This window comes from Cynocephalus volans, chromosome 1, assembly GCF_027409185.1.
Source record: "Cynocephalus volans isolate mCynVol1 chromosome 1, mCynVol1.pri, whole genome shotgun sequence".
Lineage (NCBI taxonomy): Eukaryota > Metazoa > Chordata > Mammalia > Dermoptera > Cynocephalidae > Cynocephalus > Cynocephalus volans.
The window spans coordinates 270,749,141-270,763,201 of NC_084460.1; the positions used below are offsets into that span (position 1 = coordinate 270,749,141).

The 14,061-nt window shown below is 48.2% G+C and overlaps 1 protein-coding gene across 2 annotated transcripts in view; it reads left to right on the plus strand.

The window, feature by feature from the left end:
• Positions 1-14,061, plus strand: part of NRP2 (neuropilin 2) — a 114,408-nt gene that overhangs the window by 57,858 nt on the left and 42,489 nt on the right. For both annotated transcript variants that reach the window (XM_063095111.1, XM_063095118.1), the window contains exons 8-12: positions 869-1,013; positions 3,935-4,284; positions 6,013-6,157; positions 10,287-10,403; positions 13,291-13,431. In XM_063095111.1, coding sequence (XP_062951181.1) covers positions 869-1,013; positions 3,935-4,284; positions 6,013-6,157; positions 10,287-10,403; positions 13,291-13,431 — 898 coding nt within the window. The remainder of the gene's footprint in view (positions 1-868; positions 1,014-3,934; positions 4,285-6,012; positions 6,158-10,286; positions 10,404-13,290; positions 13,432-14,061) is intronic.

Below are 14,061 nucleotides of genomic sequence, written 5' to 3' on the forward strand. Positions count from 1 at the left end.
CACATGTACTTACTCCAGTTACTTTTTTTTTTTTTTTTTAATGGAGAGCACAAAAAAGCATAAGGTCCATATGGCAATTATTGATTCCAGCCATCTGGTTAGCTAGAACCGGCTCCTACCATGTTGGATTAGAAGCTACTCCGAAAAGCCTTTCCTCCCGTAAGAGATGTATTGGTCAGATGGGGACAGGGATGGATTTCATTACAGGCAGGGACTACAGTGAGAGGAAGCTGGAGCAGGGTTCTGAGGGACTGTGCAACCCTGACCCTCCAACAAAGACCAGAGGGAAGCAAGAAAGTGTTGATTGACACAGGGGCATTGGGGGGTCGATGGTGCCCCTCACCCTCTCACCCGCTTATGGAGTGGGGAAGCATCTAAGTGACTAAAAACACAATTGTGAAGCACTTCACAATTATAAAATGCCCTGCAAACATTCCTAGGTGCCTGCAACATGGGGAAGAGGAGTGTCAAGTTCAAGTTAGCGGGTGAGGTCTGCTAGCCCTAAAAGATGACATTTCCACTTCATTTTTAAAGGATCGTCTACTTTTTTTCTCTCTTTCTCAGCTTATGAAGTGTTTTCCTTTTCAAGCCTCCTTCCTCTGCTTGTTCTCAGCCCAAAGGCAAAATTTTCCTTTCCTCCAAAAGTTTTTGTGAAGACCATTTATTGTTTTCAAGTTGGAGTAGTGTGGGAAATTAAATTTTTTTTTTCAGTGTTTCTAAAAAAGCCCCAAACAACAAACCCACTGATTATTTTTTAGCTTGAGGGAAATAAAATTCAACAGAACCTTCCCACCCACTTCAAAGACTGCTCGAGTGGCTCAGCTACAAACAGGGATTTCATGAACCTGGCTCTGCTTTTACGTTACAGGTCTTTCAAGCCAACAACGACGCGACTGAGGTGGTCCCAAACAAGCTCCACACGCCGCTGCTCACAAGGTTTATCAGGATCCGTCCTCAGACCTGGCACTCGGGCATCGCCCTCCGGCTGGAGCTCTATGGCTGCCGGGTCACAGGTGAGGCGGGGGCTCCAGTGAGGTTGGTGAGCTGATTACATCCTAGTCTGTCTCCCTCTTTCAGCCCTTGTACACAGCGTGATTGTACCATGTGACCTGCCCAGAAAGATGGTGTATTAGTCAGTTTTGTTGCTTATAACAAAATACCTGGAACTGGGTGATTTATAGGAAATGAAATTTATTGTTTATAGTTTGAGAGGCTCTGTAGTCCGCAGTCCAGGAAACATGGTGAGGGCCTCCTTTAGTGGTGGCTTTAGAGCATTGCAGGGGTCTCACATGGTAAAAATTGGCAGAGCACAGAGGGAGAGACTCGTGTGCATTCCTTTTAAAGCCCTCAGAACCATGCTCACTATTCCAAGAATGGATGAATCCATTCATGAAGGTACAGTCCTCACAATCCAATCACCTCTTCAAGGCCCCACATTTCAGCCACCACAATAGCATTTCCCACTCTCTTAACACTGCCACAGTAGGGGTCAAATTTTGGAGGGACATTCAATGCAAGGCAGATGAGCTCAAGGACTCAAGTCCTACCAGAGTTTGTCTTTTCATTCATTCATTCAGTATGTATTTATTAACCATCTACTATTCCTACTAGCTAACATTTACTGAATGCTGACTATGTACCAGGTTCCATTCACACCTAAGGTGTGTTATCTTTTATCATCCTCATAAGGATTCTAAGAGCCAGTAAGTGGTAGAGCCAGAGTTTGAGTCTAGGAGGCAGTTTGAGTCCAAAGCCTGAGCTCTCAACACTCTCTGCTGCCTCAGCATGGCCAGGAGCTATGCACACTGCTGTGGACACAGTGGTGAGCATAGCAGGCCCAGCTCTGTCTGGGCATACAGAGAAGTTGGACAGACACTAATTAAACAAACTAACTCATAAATAAATATAAAATCAAAACTATGATAAATGTTGGAAACAGAGGCTCATGGTCTTTGGAAGTGCAGTGTAAGGGATTTGACCCAGTCCTTGAGGAGGTAGGTGATGATTGAGCTGAGGTTAGTGGGCAGATAGGCATTACTTGGTGAAGAGGGGAGGGGAAGTGCACCGGGCAGTGGTCACAGCTTGCTCAATGGCACTGTGTTAAGATAGACCAAAAGAGAAAGTGAGAGGGGTGGGCACAGCATGTGGGCTGAAACCGAAGTGCTGTAGATTGGAGAGGACCAGAGTTGGAACTGGGACACCTGTAGGAAGCTGGCACAGTGGTATGAATCAGAGGTGATGGTGGCTGGACTAGCCCCAGATGTTTATGGACAGTCCAATCCCCTTCATCCTGTGGACTCAGCCCAGAGCAGGCAAGCTGCTTCTCGCACCTGGAAGGGTCTTCAGCATACATCCGTCCACCTGCCAGCCCCCTCATCATCCCAGCCCTGATAGGGAGTGCCCTGTGGTGTGGCCCTGTTTGAGGCTTCTGGTTACACACCTTGCTTGCATTTGTACAGTCTACATCTTCCACATCCCTTTCTTGTACATCATCCTGTCTATTTTTTCTAACAACCCTATGAGGTGAGTGGGGCAGGGACTGATAAAGAAACCAAGACTCAAAAAAGCTAAACAGCTTGCTCAGAGTCACCTAACTAGGATGCGACAGAGCCTGGAACTGAACCCACATTTTCTCAATACAAATTCTCTGCTTTTATCACCTTTACACAAAGACCCAGCTTCCCTCTGATGGGAGAAATTTATCCTAATCCTGCCTAGGGACTGTTTTCTATTCCTTCCATGTTGTTGCTCCAGGCCAGCAAAGGCTAACCAGCAAGGATTTAGTTCAGATTGAAAGGAGCCAACCAGTGAACAATCACGCTGTGTGCAGGGGCTGAAAGAGGAAGAGAGCCTAAGACGTAATTTGAATGAGACAACCTGGAGGATCTTTCTTATCTATAGCTCAGTTTGCAAGTATTTAATGCACACTTCATAGACCCTGCCTTGCCCAACATCACTTAGTCATACATTCTCCACTCACTCCTTTATTCCACAAATACTGTGTGCAAAGCCCCACATTGGGAACTGGAGGTAAAGAAGTGAACAAAATAGATGAGGTGTCTGACATTGTTGAACGTTCGGGCTAGTGGGTTAAAAATAGATGATAAACACATGCAAGCACTGGATAATTGTAAACCAAGATGTGTATATGAAGGAAAAGAACAAGGTGCACTGAGAAAGAGTGACCGAAGGGACCTAATTTACTGTGCATTGAAAGTTTGGGGACAGACTTTCTGAGGATGTGACATTTAAGCTTGGGGGTGAGTAAAGGTTAGTCTGGTGAGGACTGAGGGGAAGAGCATTTAGGTTAGTGGGAACAGCATGTGGGAGGGTCCACAGCAGTAAAGAGCTATGAGAACACATCTGGAAGTAATGACTCCAGAAAGGTTTCCATCTAGTTGACCAAACAATCACCCAGGAAATAATTAAATGCTCAGCCGAGCTCCCCTGCACGCACCCTCCCTAGAGGGCTAGTGGGGACTGGTGTCATCCACAAGGATATGCAGACACTCATTCTGAGCATCCTTGGTTATAGCTGTAAGCATGAACAGCTAACAGCCACTAGTTACTTAGATATGCCAGGCACTGTTTCATGAACAGTTCTTTAGTAACTAACAGAATAGTCCCAACAATCCCCAGAGGCAGGCACTGCTATTAGCTCCCCTTTAGACCTAGGGAAACTGAGGCACAGAGCAATTAAATAATTTGCCCAAGGTCATCCAGCTAGTAAGTGGCAGTGTGAGCATGAACCCAGGGAGTCTGGCTCCAAGTCCAAGCTCTTAACCACAGTCTATACAACTTCAAAACACAAAGAAATCAGTGTTGATGTAAAGTATTTGATAGTTGGGTTCTCCTGCAGCTCCCTACTAATGGGGGTGTCCCAGTTAGTGGGGTGTAGGCCATGACCTCCTATATCTTCCTCCCCTCTCCACAGACGCCCCCTGCTCCAACATGCTGGGGATGCTCTCAGGCCTCATCGCAGATTCCCAGATCTCCGCTTCCTCCACCCGCGAGTACCTGTGGAGCCCCAGCGCGGCCCGCCTGGTCAGCAGCCGCTCGGGCTGGTTCCCTCGGATCCCTCAAGCCCAGCCAGGTGAGGAGTGGCTTCAGGTGGACCTGGGAGTACCCAAGACGGTGAAAGGCATCATCATCCAGGGAGCCCGCGGAGGAGACAGCATCACCGCAGTGGAAGCCAGGGCATTTGTGCGCAAGTTCAAAGTCTCCTACAGCCTCAACGGCAAGGACTGGGAATACATCCAGGACCCCAGGACGCAGCAGCCAAAGGTAGGCTGTTCCTGCAGGCCTCTGTAAGCTTACCTCACACAGGGAAGCTAAGTGGGGTGCAGGGAGTTAGGGTGCTGATTTCCCAGCTTGACAGCCATCACCAAACCCCTGCAATCCAATAAAAGAAATGGCAGTTGAGAGATTACATTGTGCCAGGCACTATGCTAAATGTCTTATTTAGACTCTCTTTTAATCCCTGCTACATCTCTACAAGGTAGATGCCTTAGTTGTTCCCATTTTAGAGTTGATAAAACTGAGGCTTTGTATCGTGACCAGGGTCACACTGTTTACCTGTTGTAGAGCCATGATTCAGAAACCCTAAGTCTGACTCCAAATCCCAAAGACCTAACCACTACTTAACACTGACTTATTATAAAGTTCAACGCCCTTTATACCTTCTTTCAGATAAAGTTTCCTTGAAATTGGCTAGACATCCAAAGGGGATGTGGTTTTTGGAGGCCAAACTATAGAAACTAGGGGTTTTCTTCCAAAAATAACTGTGTTTTTCTGAAAGTTGCTGTGCTCCGTTGTATTTTCCTAGTCTTGACTGCTTAGATCTTTCCTGCCTCTCATACCAAGGCTGGGGAAAAGCTTAGGCCAGTACAGCCCGTCCTCTGCCACCAGAGGAGTGAAGGTCAGCCTCTGACACAGGGCACGAGGAGCCCCAAGAAGGGAAGGGATCATCATGTCTCTGTCCCTCTCCAGACTAATCTCCTGGTGAGCCAGGCCCTCTAATCCTCATTGCTAAGTCACCCCTTGTTTTCCTCAGAAGAGCAGGGCCCCTAAAAATGAAGGGGGTATTGCATGTCTCTGGTCAGCCACCTTTGCTGAGCAGTTTCCGTTCTGAATGCAGAGGCAAGGACTGGGTTGGAGGCATTGCAACTCTCTGCTCACAATTCCAGAAGCTTGAAAAGTCTCAGGGCTTGTAACAGGAACCCACAGTGGATGGGTCAGAAGTTGAACCATAGGCTTCCCCAGGGAGAGCTGATCCTGGCTCTTCTTGGGAAAGGAAGTGATCTTTGCCAGGCTCAGAGCCTGTCCTCCCTGAGACAGTGCCCCCTTTTGTAATCAGCCACAGCCCTAGCCACCCCCTTTCCCCAGATGAGTGGCTCCAAGGTGTTGGGTCCCCACTGGCTTCCACCAGGGCAGCTCCACTGCCATCAGTTTTCAGTACTGGGGCTTTTGACAAAATTGCTTCCCGTAAATAAGGGTTTGGAAAACAGTCTCTAACTATCAATGTGTGGCCACAGGACTTTTTCATTAGCCTAGAAAGAGGGTGGTCATTTTCCCTTCAGGCTCTCAGTGGACTGGGAACTATCTGTCAACTGAGACTTTCTAAATCTAGACTTCAGTAAACCGAGGAATTCAGAATGGTCTAAATTGCCTTCTCTTCTCTCTAGCCATGTTCAGCTTAAACTGCATTTGAAGCCTAATTCTCCTCCGAGTCCTCAGTTTCAGTCCCGGGATAAAAGATATAACCTGGCAACTGCCACTTTTATCTGCTCCCTATTTACCATAATTTGGGGTCCCTAACCACCTTCCAAATGAATAAAAACCTAGGTCTGAAAATAAAGCTCGCAAGGATCATAATATCCCAGTGACCATAAATCAACCATGCAGCTGCCTTCCCGGTTGGATGAGGGGCGGGGAGGAGAAGGGGAAGGAAGGGGGGAGGGCCAGTGGGGAGGGGTCTCACACAAGAAGGGCTGAGTGGCCGTCTCCCTGCAGCTGTTCGAAGGGAACATGCACTACGACACCCCTGACATCCGAAGGTTCGACCCCATTCCAGCACAGTACGTGCGGGTGTACCCAGAAAGGTGGTCGCCAGCAGGGATCGGAATGCGGCTGGAGGTGCTGGGCTGTGACTGGACAGGTAAGGCTCTGCTTTCCTCTCCGGGTCTCACTCACATGGTCTTGTGGCCTTGGCATCCCGGGATGCTCTGGGAGGGTGGTGGAGGTGGCAGCCATCCCTGGTGAGGCCCTGTCAGCTGGAAACACTGCAGACCCCTCTCGTGTTCTCCTGCCTCAGACCATGGTACTGCAGCTTCTGGATTTGGGACAATTTCTCAAGGGATGTGCTTTGTCTTTTTTAAAGGATCATTTCAGTTCTCGAGAACTGGATGACCAGAGTCACTCAAAAACAAATCATAACCACACACCACCCACCCAAATTCAATTAGACCCTGACTCTTCAGGCCAGAGGGCTGTGGCTGTTGATTTAGGGAAGAAAAAAACCCCTCATGATAATAAAGTAATCGGTTTATGTCTGAATCTGGCTTCCAGATGTCAGTGGCTAAGAGACTTCATTTTCATTTCGAAGCCACATCTGTAAAAGGCATTTATTTGCTCAGGAGGAACCCTGTTGCAGAGGAGCTGATGGGAACAAGGCTTCTTCCCAGTGTGTGGCAGGGGTCTTGCTCATTCCTGCCCCCACCAGGTGGCACAGGCCTGCGGGAGTGCCCACCCCTCCTTGTTTCTGAGGGAGGGCCCTACCCTTTTGAGTCAGGCCCCACCTTTCCTGTGGGCACCAGCCCTCCTCCCTTGGCAGAGCTGGCACTAGATCTCACCCGGTGCTCACTCACTGCCTGCCAAAGGAGCTCGTGAGAGCCAATGGGGACTCAGGGCCCAAGCCTAGTGCCAGCAGAAGCAGCCAACAGGCCAAGCTGTCCTGCCTGTCTCCCCCAGGGCCCCAGGTATCCACATTTTCCTGTCTATGCCGTACCTGTCACCAGCTCCCCCAGCAGGATAGCATGAAGGATTAATAACAGCATGTTGGAGAAGGGCTTTGGCTCCCAAGGAGAAAAATGCTGCCTATGTACTGGCTACACTGGTGCAGAGGAGCCTGTCAAGGCACGCAGGCTGGGAACCAGCCCAAATTAGCCTCTCTCACCTTTGAATTGAAGGCAGCCCCAACAAACACATCTTAGTAGGGAGGCTGAGGCTCCCTGCAACCCACTAAATGTGTGTCACCTGTCCCGTCACTGAAAACCTCCCCTCCAATTCAAGCTGGCTTATTTATGGCCACTTTAGAATCAGCTGGTTAGCAATGTAGGGGATCCAGGATTTTCTAGACCAGCAGCTTTCAAATATTTTTGACCATGATTCACAATTTAAAATAAATCTGTATCACAACTCACTTCATTCACAAGCACCCACACATGTGTGCATATGGGGTATAGTGCACTGGTATAGTTAAGTACTTGGACTCTGGAGACAGATTGTCATGTTAAAGTCCTGCCTCTGCCCATTGCTGGCTGCATAACCTCAGACAAGTTAATGTCTTGGTTATTGTAGCTGAAAAATGGGCATGACAATAGTCAATCTACACCCCCTTGGATTGTTATGAGGATTAAATAAAATCATGGATATGAAATACTTAGACTGCTGCCTGGCACCTAGCAAACCTGTTATAATATTTAAATGTAACTGAAACAAAAGGTTCCCAAAGCAAGGCTCATCCTCACCATGTGAGCGCACTCTGAAATATTGTAGCCCATATTTTTAAAATGCTAGTCATGACCCATTAAATTGATTCCACAACCTACTGATGAGTGTGACCTATGGTTTGAAAAAGAATCACAGATCTAGGCCAACTCCTCTTTCACAGGCAGGGAAATTGAGCCCCAGAGAGAGGAAGCCACTTGCCAGAGGTCACTCAGCTAGTTGGGGGCCAACTCCTACTTCCCTCCTGTCCTTTGCCCTTCTGTGCCATGCTCTCTCCGTCTGACCCTGCTTTATGACCGGCTGGACAGTTGCTAATGACCTCTTCCCTTTCTTGCTCCCCGCTACTCTAACCTGCCCCAAATCACACTGGTAATGGTCAGCCACAGGTTTCTCATTTCAAAGCCCTGCCTAGCCATTCCTTGGAAGATCAGAGTTGAGGCACGTCACCCTCTACCCAGTCTCCTTCCCTTTGAAGTCTCTGACATCTGGTTTTAATTTCGGGGGGCGTTGCTGTTTGATGGGCAGTTACCTCGAAGCGCCCAGTACAAACACAGTGGGCACAGAGGCCATCTGCCATTCCTCCACTTTCGTTTACACGCCCTGCTCTCTCATCGCCTCGCTGGCCCCTGGTTTAACATTATCTCTACCAACCACCTGGCCCATTTTGCTACCAACCATCTCCAGAAACTGTTCTCCTTAGGTGGCTTTTTTTTTACTTTTCAAATTTCCTTCAGTGTCTCTGACTCATCCTGGCTTCACTTCTTCATTCTTACCCCAAAAGGACAGGAGGAAAAATAATGGGCTGGGTCGAGTTGCTCCGTAGCTAAATAATTGGACGGGGCTGCTTCACCTGTTCATTCATTTGTTTGTGTTTCAAATGATTACTTCTGGCCTTGCCGCCCATAGTTTGCTTTACAATTGAGTTTGCAATTCTATGACACAGTGACAAATTTGAACTTACAAATTACGATGCTCCAAGGCTATTTGCTATTTACTGTGAGCAAGAGGCAGACACAGCAAAAGGAAGTATGAAAGGTTATGTGCATAGTATTTAATAGCAGAAAGGTGGGACGTCAACCGTGAAAAAGCTATTCAGCGTATTTAGCAATTTCCTCCAGCTTCTGGCTTTATTAAGTGGTATCCTGAAGGGTGCCTGACAAAGACGCCTAATCACACACAATAGTGCAAAGGAGCATGCATAGAAGCAGGAGGAACAATGCACCAGCTTCTTCAGGGCATCTCGTTGAAGGGCAGCTCTGGGATGAAGACGCCACCCAGAACACATGGACTTGAGCAGCCGTTTCCAGAACCCCTTTTCACCCCACCCAGGGCGTGACTCACAGCTCCATTCATTCCCTAAATGGTTGCTGAATGAATGACTGGCATGAGTAAGTAAAGAAGTGAATAAATGGGTGAATGAATCACCTAGAGCCCAGATCAAAACCCACTGCCTGCAGCCAGGTTTGGGCTAGCCAGGTTTTATTGCATGCTGCTATGTATAACATTTGGAATTTGTTGCCAACATTTATGAGTCCGGAGATTTTACTTACGGATTTTTGCCTTGTTGTGAGAGGGCAAAATGTGGAAGACCTGGGCATACTGGGCCACCTCCCCTTCGGGCCTCAATCTGCTAGAGCCAGTCCCGATGGCCTCCTTTAAATGAGACATGCAAGATGCCCTCTGCCACCACTTCTACCACTCCTTACTCTCTCCCCAACCCCCAGTCTGCTTCCTTCTGGGACAGTAGCTGTTTGGATCCAGGAAGCATTTGAATTTGCCGCACCCTGACCTAAAGGCACAGCCCCAAATTACTTTTACCAAGTATAGTTTGAGTCCCTTTAAATCCATGTAAGTCCATCCAGTTTTGTGCAAACACAAACACAATGTCTGGGATCACGCTTTCCAAGCAGTTGGTCTCTGCTTATGGCTTTGGGGATAGTGCTTCTGACGATGTTATTATAGGTAGGCCCCATAGGTCAGAAGGTCTTATAGGGTGGCTTTGGTTCCGAAAAGTTCCATCTGACTCAGAGAAGGCTGAAAAGAGAAAGTCGTTCCAGGTGAAGGCAGGTGTGGCAGGGAAGGCCCGCCCGCAGCCATTCATGGGGCAGTACATGACGCATTTCCCACCTAACAGAAGCTCACTTCATTAAGCACCAAGATTTTTCAACCCAGTTTTGGAGGGCATCACCCATTTTGTGTGTGAGTGTTACTCATGCTTCTGGCTTAAACGGAATACCCGGAATGTGGTTTAACCTGCCCTGGGGAGTGGACTTCTGTGCTGGCCTCAAGGCCTCCACTGCAGAGTAAAGAGCGTGGGTTTGTGTCTGTGCCTCTGCCACTGTTTTTGCAGTTCAGACCACTCTCATTCAACACACGCAATGCTCCTGACTCCACTGATGGCACACAGAGGTGACTTGGGGGTGGTGTGCCACACATGTGTATCTTTGTCTTCCTTCTCTAAAACCCCACACTTAGAGAGGAAGCTTAGGTTTTGGCATCTTTCTCCTGCTGGGTTGCAGCAGGCTGTTGCAGCATTCTCTTCCCTTGCCTTTACACAGACTCAAAGCCCACAGTAGAGACGCTGGGACCCACCATGAAGAGTGAAGAGACCACCACCCCATATCCCATTGACGAGGAGGCCACGGAGTGTGGGGAGAACTGTAGCTTTGAGGATGGTAAGAATCGGGTTGAGAGTCATATGGCATCTGGGATGGCATGGTGCTGACCAGTCGGAGTGGGGGCTGGCCTGTGGCTGGGCAGGAACCTGGAGACCCCTGGGTCAGAGGTCCAGGGGGTCTCAGGGAAGGGGTCAGGGAGGTACGGGTACTTAGGGGCTAGGGGCAGTGGCAATTTACAACCAATCTAGAAGCATTCAGATATTGTAACAACTACTATAGCTCTATGGGTGTGAACCTACTGGTCATCAGCTGAGATAGAGGTGCCTCCAAAGAGAACCTGTTAAGCTGTGTCTCCATGGTATAGTCAAGTGAAGATCTGGCAATCACCTGGGTGATTTGGTCCACGGAGCACGACAGTAGGGTTAATTCAGCAGCTAACCATGACTTACTTGCATCTCCCTGTGTCTTCCACTGCCACTGATTTGAGGAAGTATAACCACGATGACTCTAAGATAGTGTATCACGTTTTCTATGACTTGAGTGCAGATCAGAGACAACAGCAGAAAAGTGAAAAGGCATCCTGAGCTATTCCTGCAAAACTCAGGGGCTCCGCAGTTTTGGATCAGTCTCCTCACATGGGAGATCTGTCTTCCTTTCATTTTATCTTTCAAGCATATCCAAGTTAGATTAAAAATAATAATTGGCAGAGCCCAAAAGTAAGTTGCATTTTAAATCATACTGTTAAGGTCACCAAGTATGAGGACGTTCCTAATAAACCACAAATTGTGAAACACCTGGCATTTGGGGCTAGAATTTTAAGCTTGACAGCCTCAATTTCGAGTAAATTATTGATCATTACTAAATGTTTATTAATCAAAATGAGGGAAGATTGGCGAAGAGACTTGAGAAGTGACAGAGACATAAAGACATAGATGGTGAAGTCCGTGGAACCTGCACACCCAGCCTTTTGCCAGTATGAGGAACTGTGCGAATGGAGTGGACGGCTCCAAGAAATGGCTACAAAGAAGAATGGGAGAAAAGCCAAAACTAAATGCTGAAGTTGTATGACTGAAAAATGATAATTCAATGCACATGCTTTTGGAAATGTGCTTTTGCGTATTGTGTGGGTGGGGGACACTATTGGTCAGGATTAGTTGAATACAGAATTCTGACATTTTAATGAACTTGTTTTTGTTTTATGAAGAGATGGAGAAGTCTTGGAGAATCTTCCGAGACATGTTTAAGATAGCTTGAGAGCCAAAAGTGGAATGCATAGGGAGTTAATATAAGGTATTGGGTTCACAGAGCTAGCCTGTTGGGGGACAGGGGGTGGGAGTTCTATCTAAATGACAATCCAAAGGAAATTTAGGAAATTTTGCTGCAAAATTTCAGTTTATTTTTAATATAATTTTCCTGTTTACGGTAGTGTGTTTCATTTGAGGTTTCTTTGATGGTTCCTCTCTTCTCTTTTTCTGCAAAAGATCTTTTTGTGGAATTTGGTTCCTGAGATACAGTATGCATGTAAACATTAGAGAGGAATGATGGTATATTGAATTACTCCATATTTTGAATGGAAAAATAGAAATTCAGAAATTGTCAGCAGAAGGGGATGGCTAAGGGCTGGCTTTTCCAAGCCACAGGTTGATGCTTCTGTAATAGATTCCATGTGTTCCTTCTCCGCTCGCGGTGACTTTGGCCGGGGATAAGCAAACATTAACTATTCTCTATTGGGAAGGGGGTACAAACAGGGTCTGGTGGCAGTTGGCCTCCTGCCTCCAAGGTCAGCACTGCCCTGTCCTCCTAGAGGTGAGCCCCCCTCACCCTCTTGCTGAGCAATTTGTTTCCGTTAGTCTGTTGTTCCCTTTAGACTTCTTAACTGCATTCTAAGCCTTCCCCATGGAAATTCCTCTCTGGGAACCCTGGGAAGGGAAGTGAGAAGGCCAAAGACCCCACTTCCTCCCCTGCCACCAGCATCGGCCAGTGCTTTTCCGCTGTCTCTGCAGCCACTGCCAGCTCGCATCCAAATTTGGGTTCCTGTTTCCTCTCTTTCCCCACCTCCATGCCACCCTTACTTACTCACATATTTGGCACCAGCTCAAACTGGGTTTTTGGAGCTGGATGGAATCTCCAAAGAAACTTCCTTGGTTCAGTCTTCTGGCTTAGGCAGGTGAACCACCAATGCAGATGGGACAGGCCATTGTGTAGTCACTTCTCAGATTTCCATGAGGCCCTGGCCTTTGGGGCCTCAGCACAATGTGAATTACTTTTCCTCCTGATCAGCACTGAGCTGGGCAGCCGGCTGGTCTGGCCCCTTCCTTTTGCCCCTAACCTGCCAAATTCCCTGCCTGGTAATACCTCCCCATGGAGATGGCAACTGTCCCCGTCCTCTGAAATAAGAGATGTATCACAAAGAGGTGAAGGGGAGCAAACAAGCCTTCCTTGTTTCTGAGGCCACTTGCTCTTCATGGGCCAGAACCTCCCAGGCATTTCGGCCTCTCTGTATGCTAATGGGTTGCTCCATCACTTCTGAGAGCCAGGTTGGCAGGAGATGAGATAACACTTTTTTTGGGAGCCAGCCTTCCACTGAGGCACTGGGGAGACATTCTTCTCTGGCATTGAGGAAACTGCAATTTTCACATTTGTCGGCTCTCCGAGGTGGACAGCAGAAGCTGATTAAAGCCTGAAGCCATTTGGTGGCCTCATTTATAATTGCTTACTATGGAAACCACTGGTAGACTTGGCTTTCATGCCTGGGAAGGGTGAGACCAAAGGCTGACCCAAACGCCGGCGATCGCCAAGATGAGTTGAATGAATAGGCAGAGGCAGCCACTTCTTCCTCTGCTCACCACTTTGGCCTCCCCAGCCATTTAAACAGCGCCACTGTGGCTGTTCTCTGAACCTGTTTCGTTTGCCTTCCTTTGAGTTATTTTTTCCTCCCTTTTAGACAAAGATTTGCAGCTCCCTTCAGGATTCAATTGCAACTTTGATTTCCCTGAGGAGCCCTGCGGTTGGATATACGATCATGCCAAGTGGCTCAGAAGCACCTGGACCAGCAGCTCCAGCCCGAATGACCAGACATTTCCAGGTAAGCCAGCTGCGAAGGAGTTAAGAGAAAGAAGAGCTAAGGCTAGCCTGCTCCTTGTTCCTCAGCCCAGATTCCCTTCCAAGCTTCATAACTTCCCACCGCACAGCAATCCTCTGTTCTTTGCCCACAAACCACCACAGTCTTTGCTCAAGACGTCACCTCACAGAAAAGCCAGTTGGTGGTTCCCAGCCCTCTCTTGTGATTACAGCACAGCCTGGAAGCAGGGCAGGAGAGAGGGAGGCCAAGAAAAAAGAAAGCAGAGAAAGAAAGAAGGAGCAATTGAGAGGTCCTAGGAGATGGGGCGAGTCAATGTCCTCTTGTTCCCCTAGCCAGCTCTGGCTGTCACCATCACAGAGCCTCTTGTCAACTTGGAGCTGGGTATTGCTCCTAAAATGGCTCATTGGGTAACCACTGGCCTTGAGTCTGACTGATACTTCTCTGAGGGTGTCATCATTTCTGCAGCAAACCAAGTCGAGGGGCTGAAATCCTGCCACACCCACGGGTGTCTAGCAGAGCCGCCGGCACTTGGCCTCTGCAAGAGTGGTGCTGCCAGCCCTTGAAAGACTGTTGGGCCCACCCTTTTAGTTCGGAGAGCCAGCGTGCAGAAGCCTCCTGGCCCTTCCAATAGAG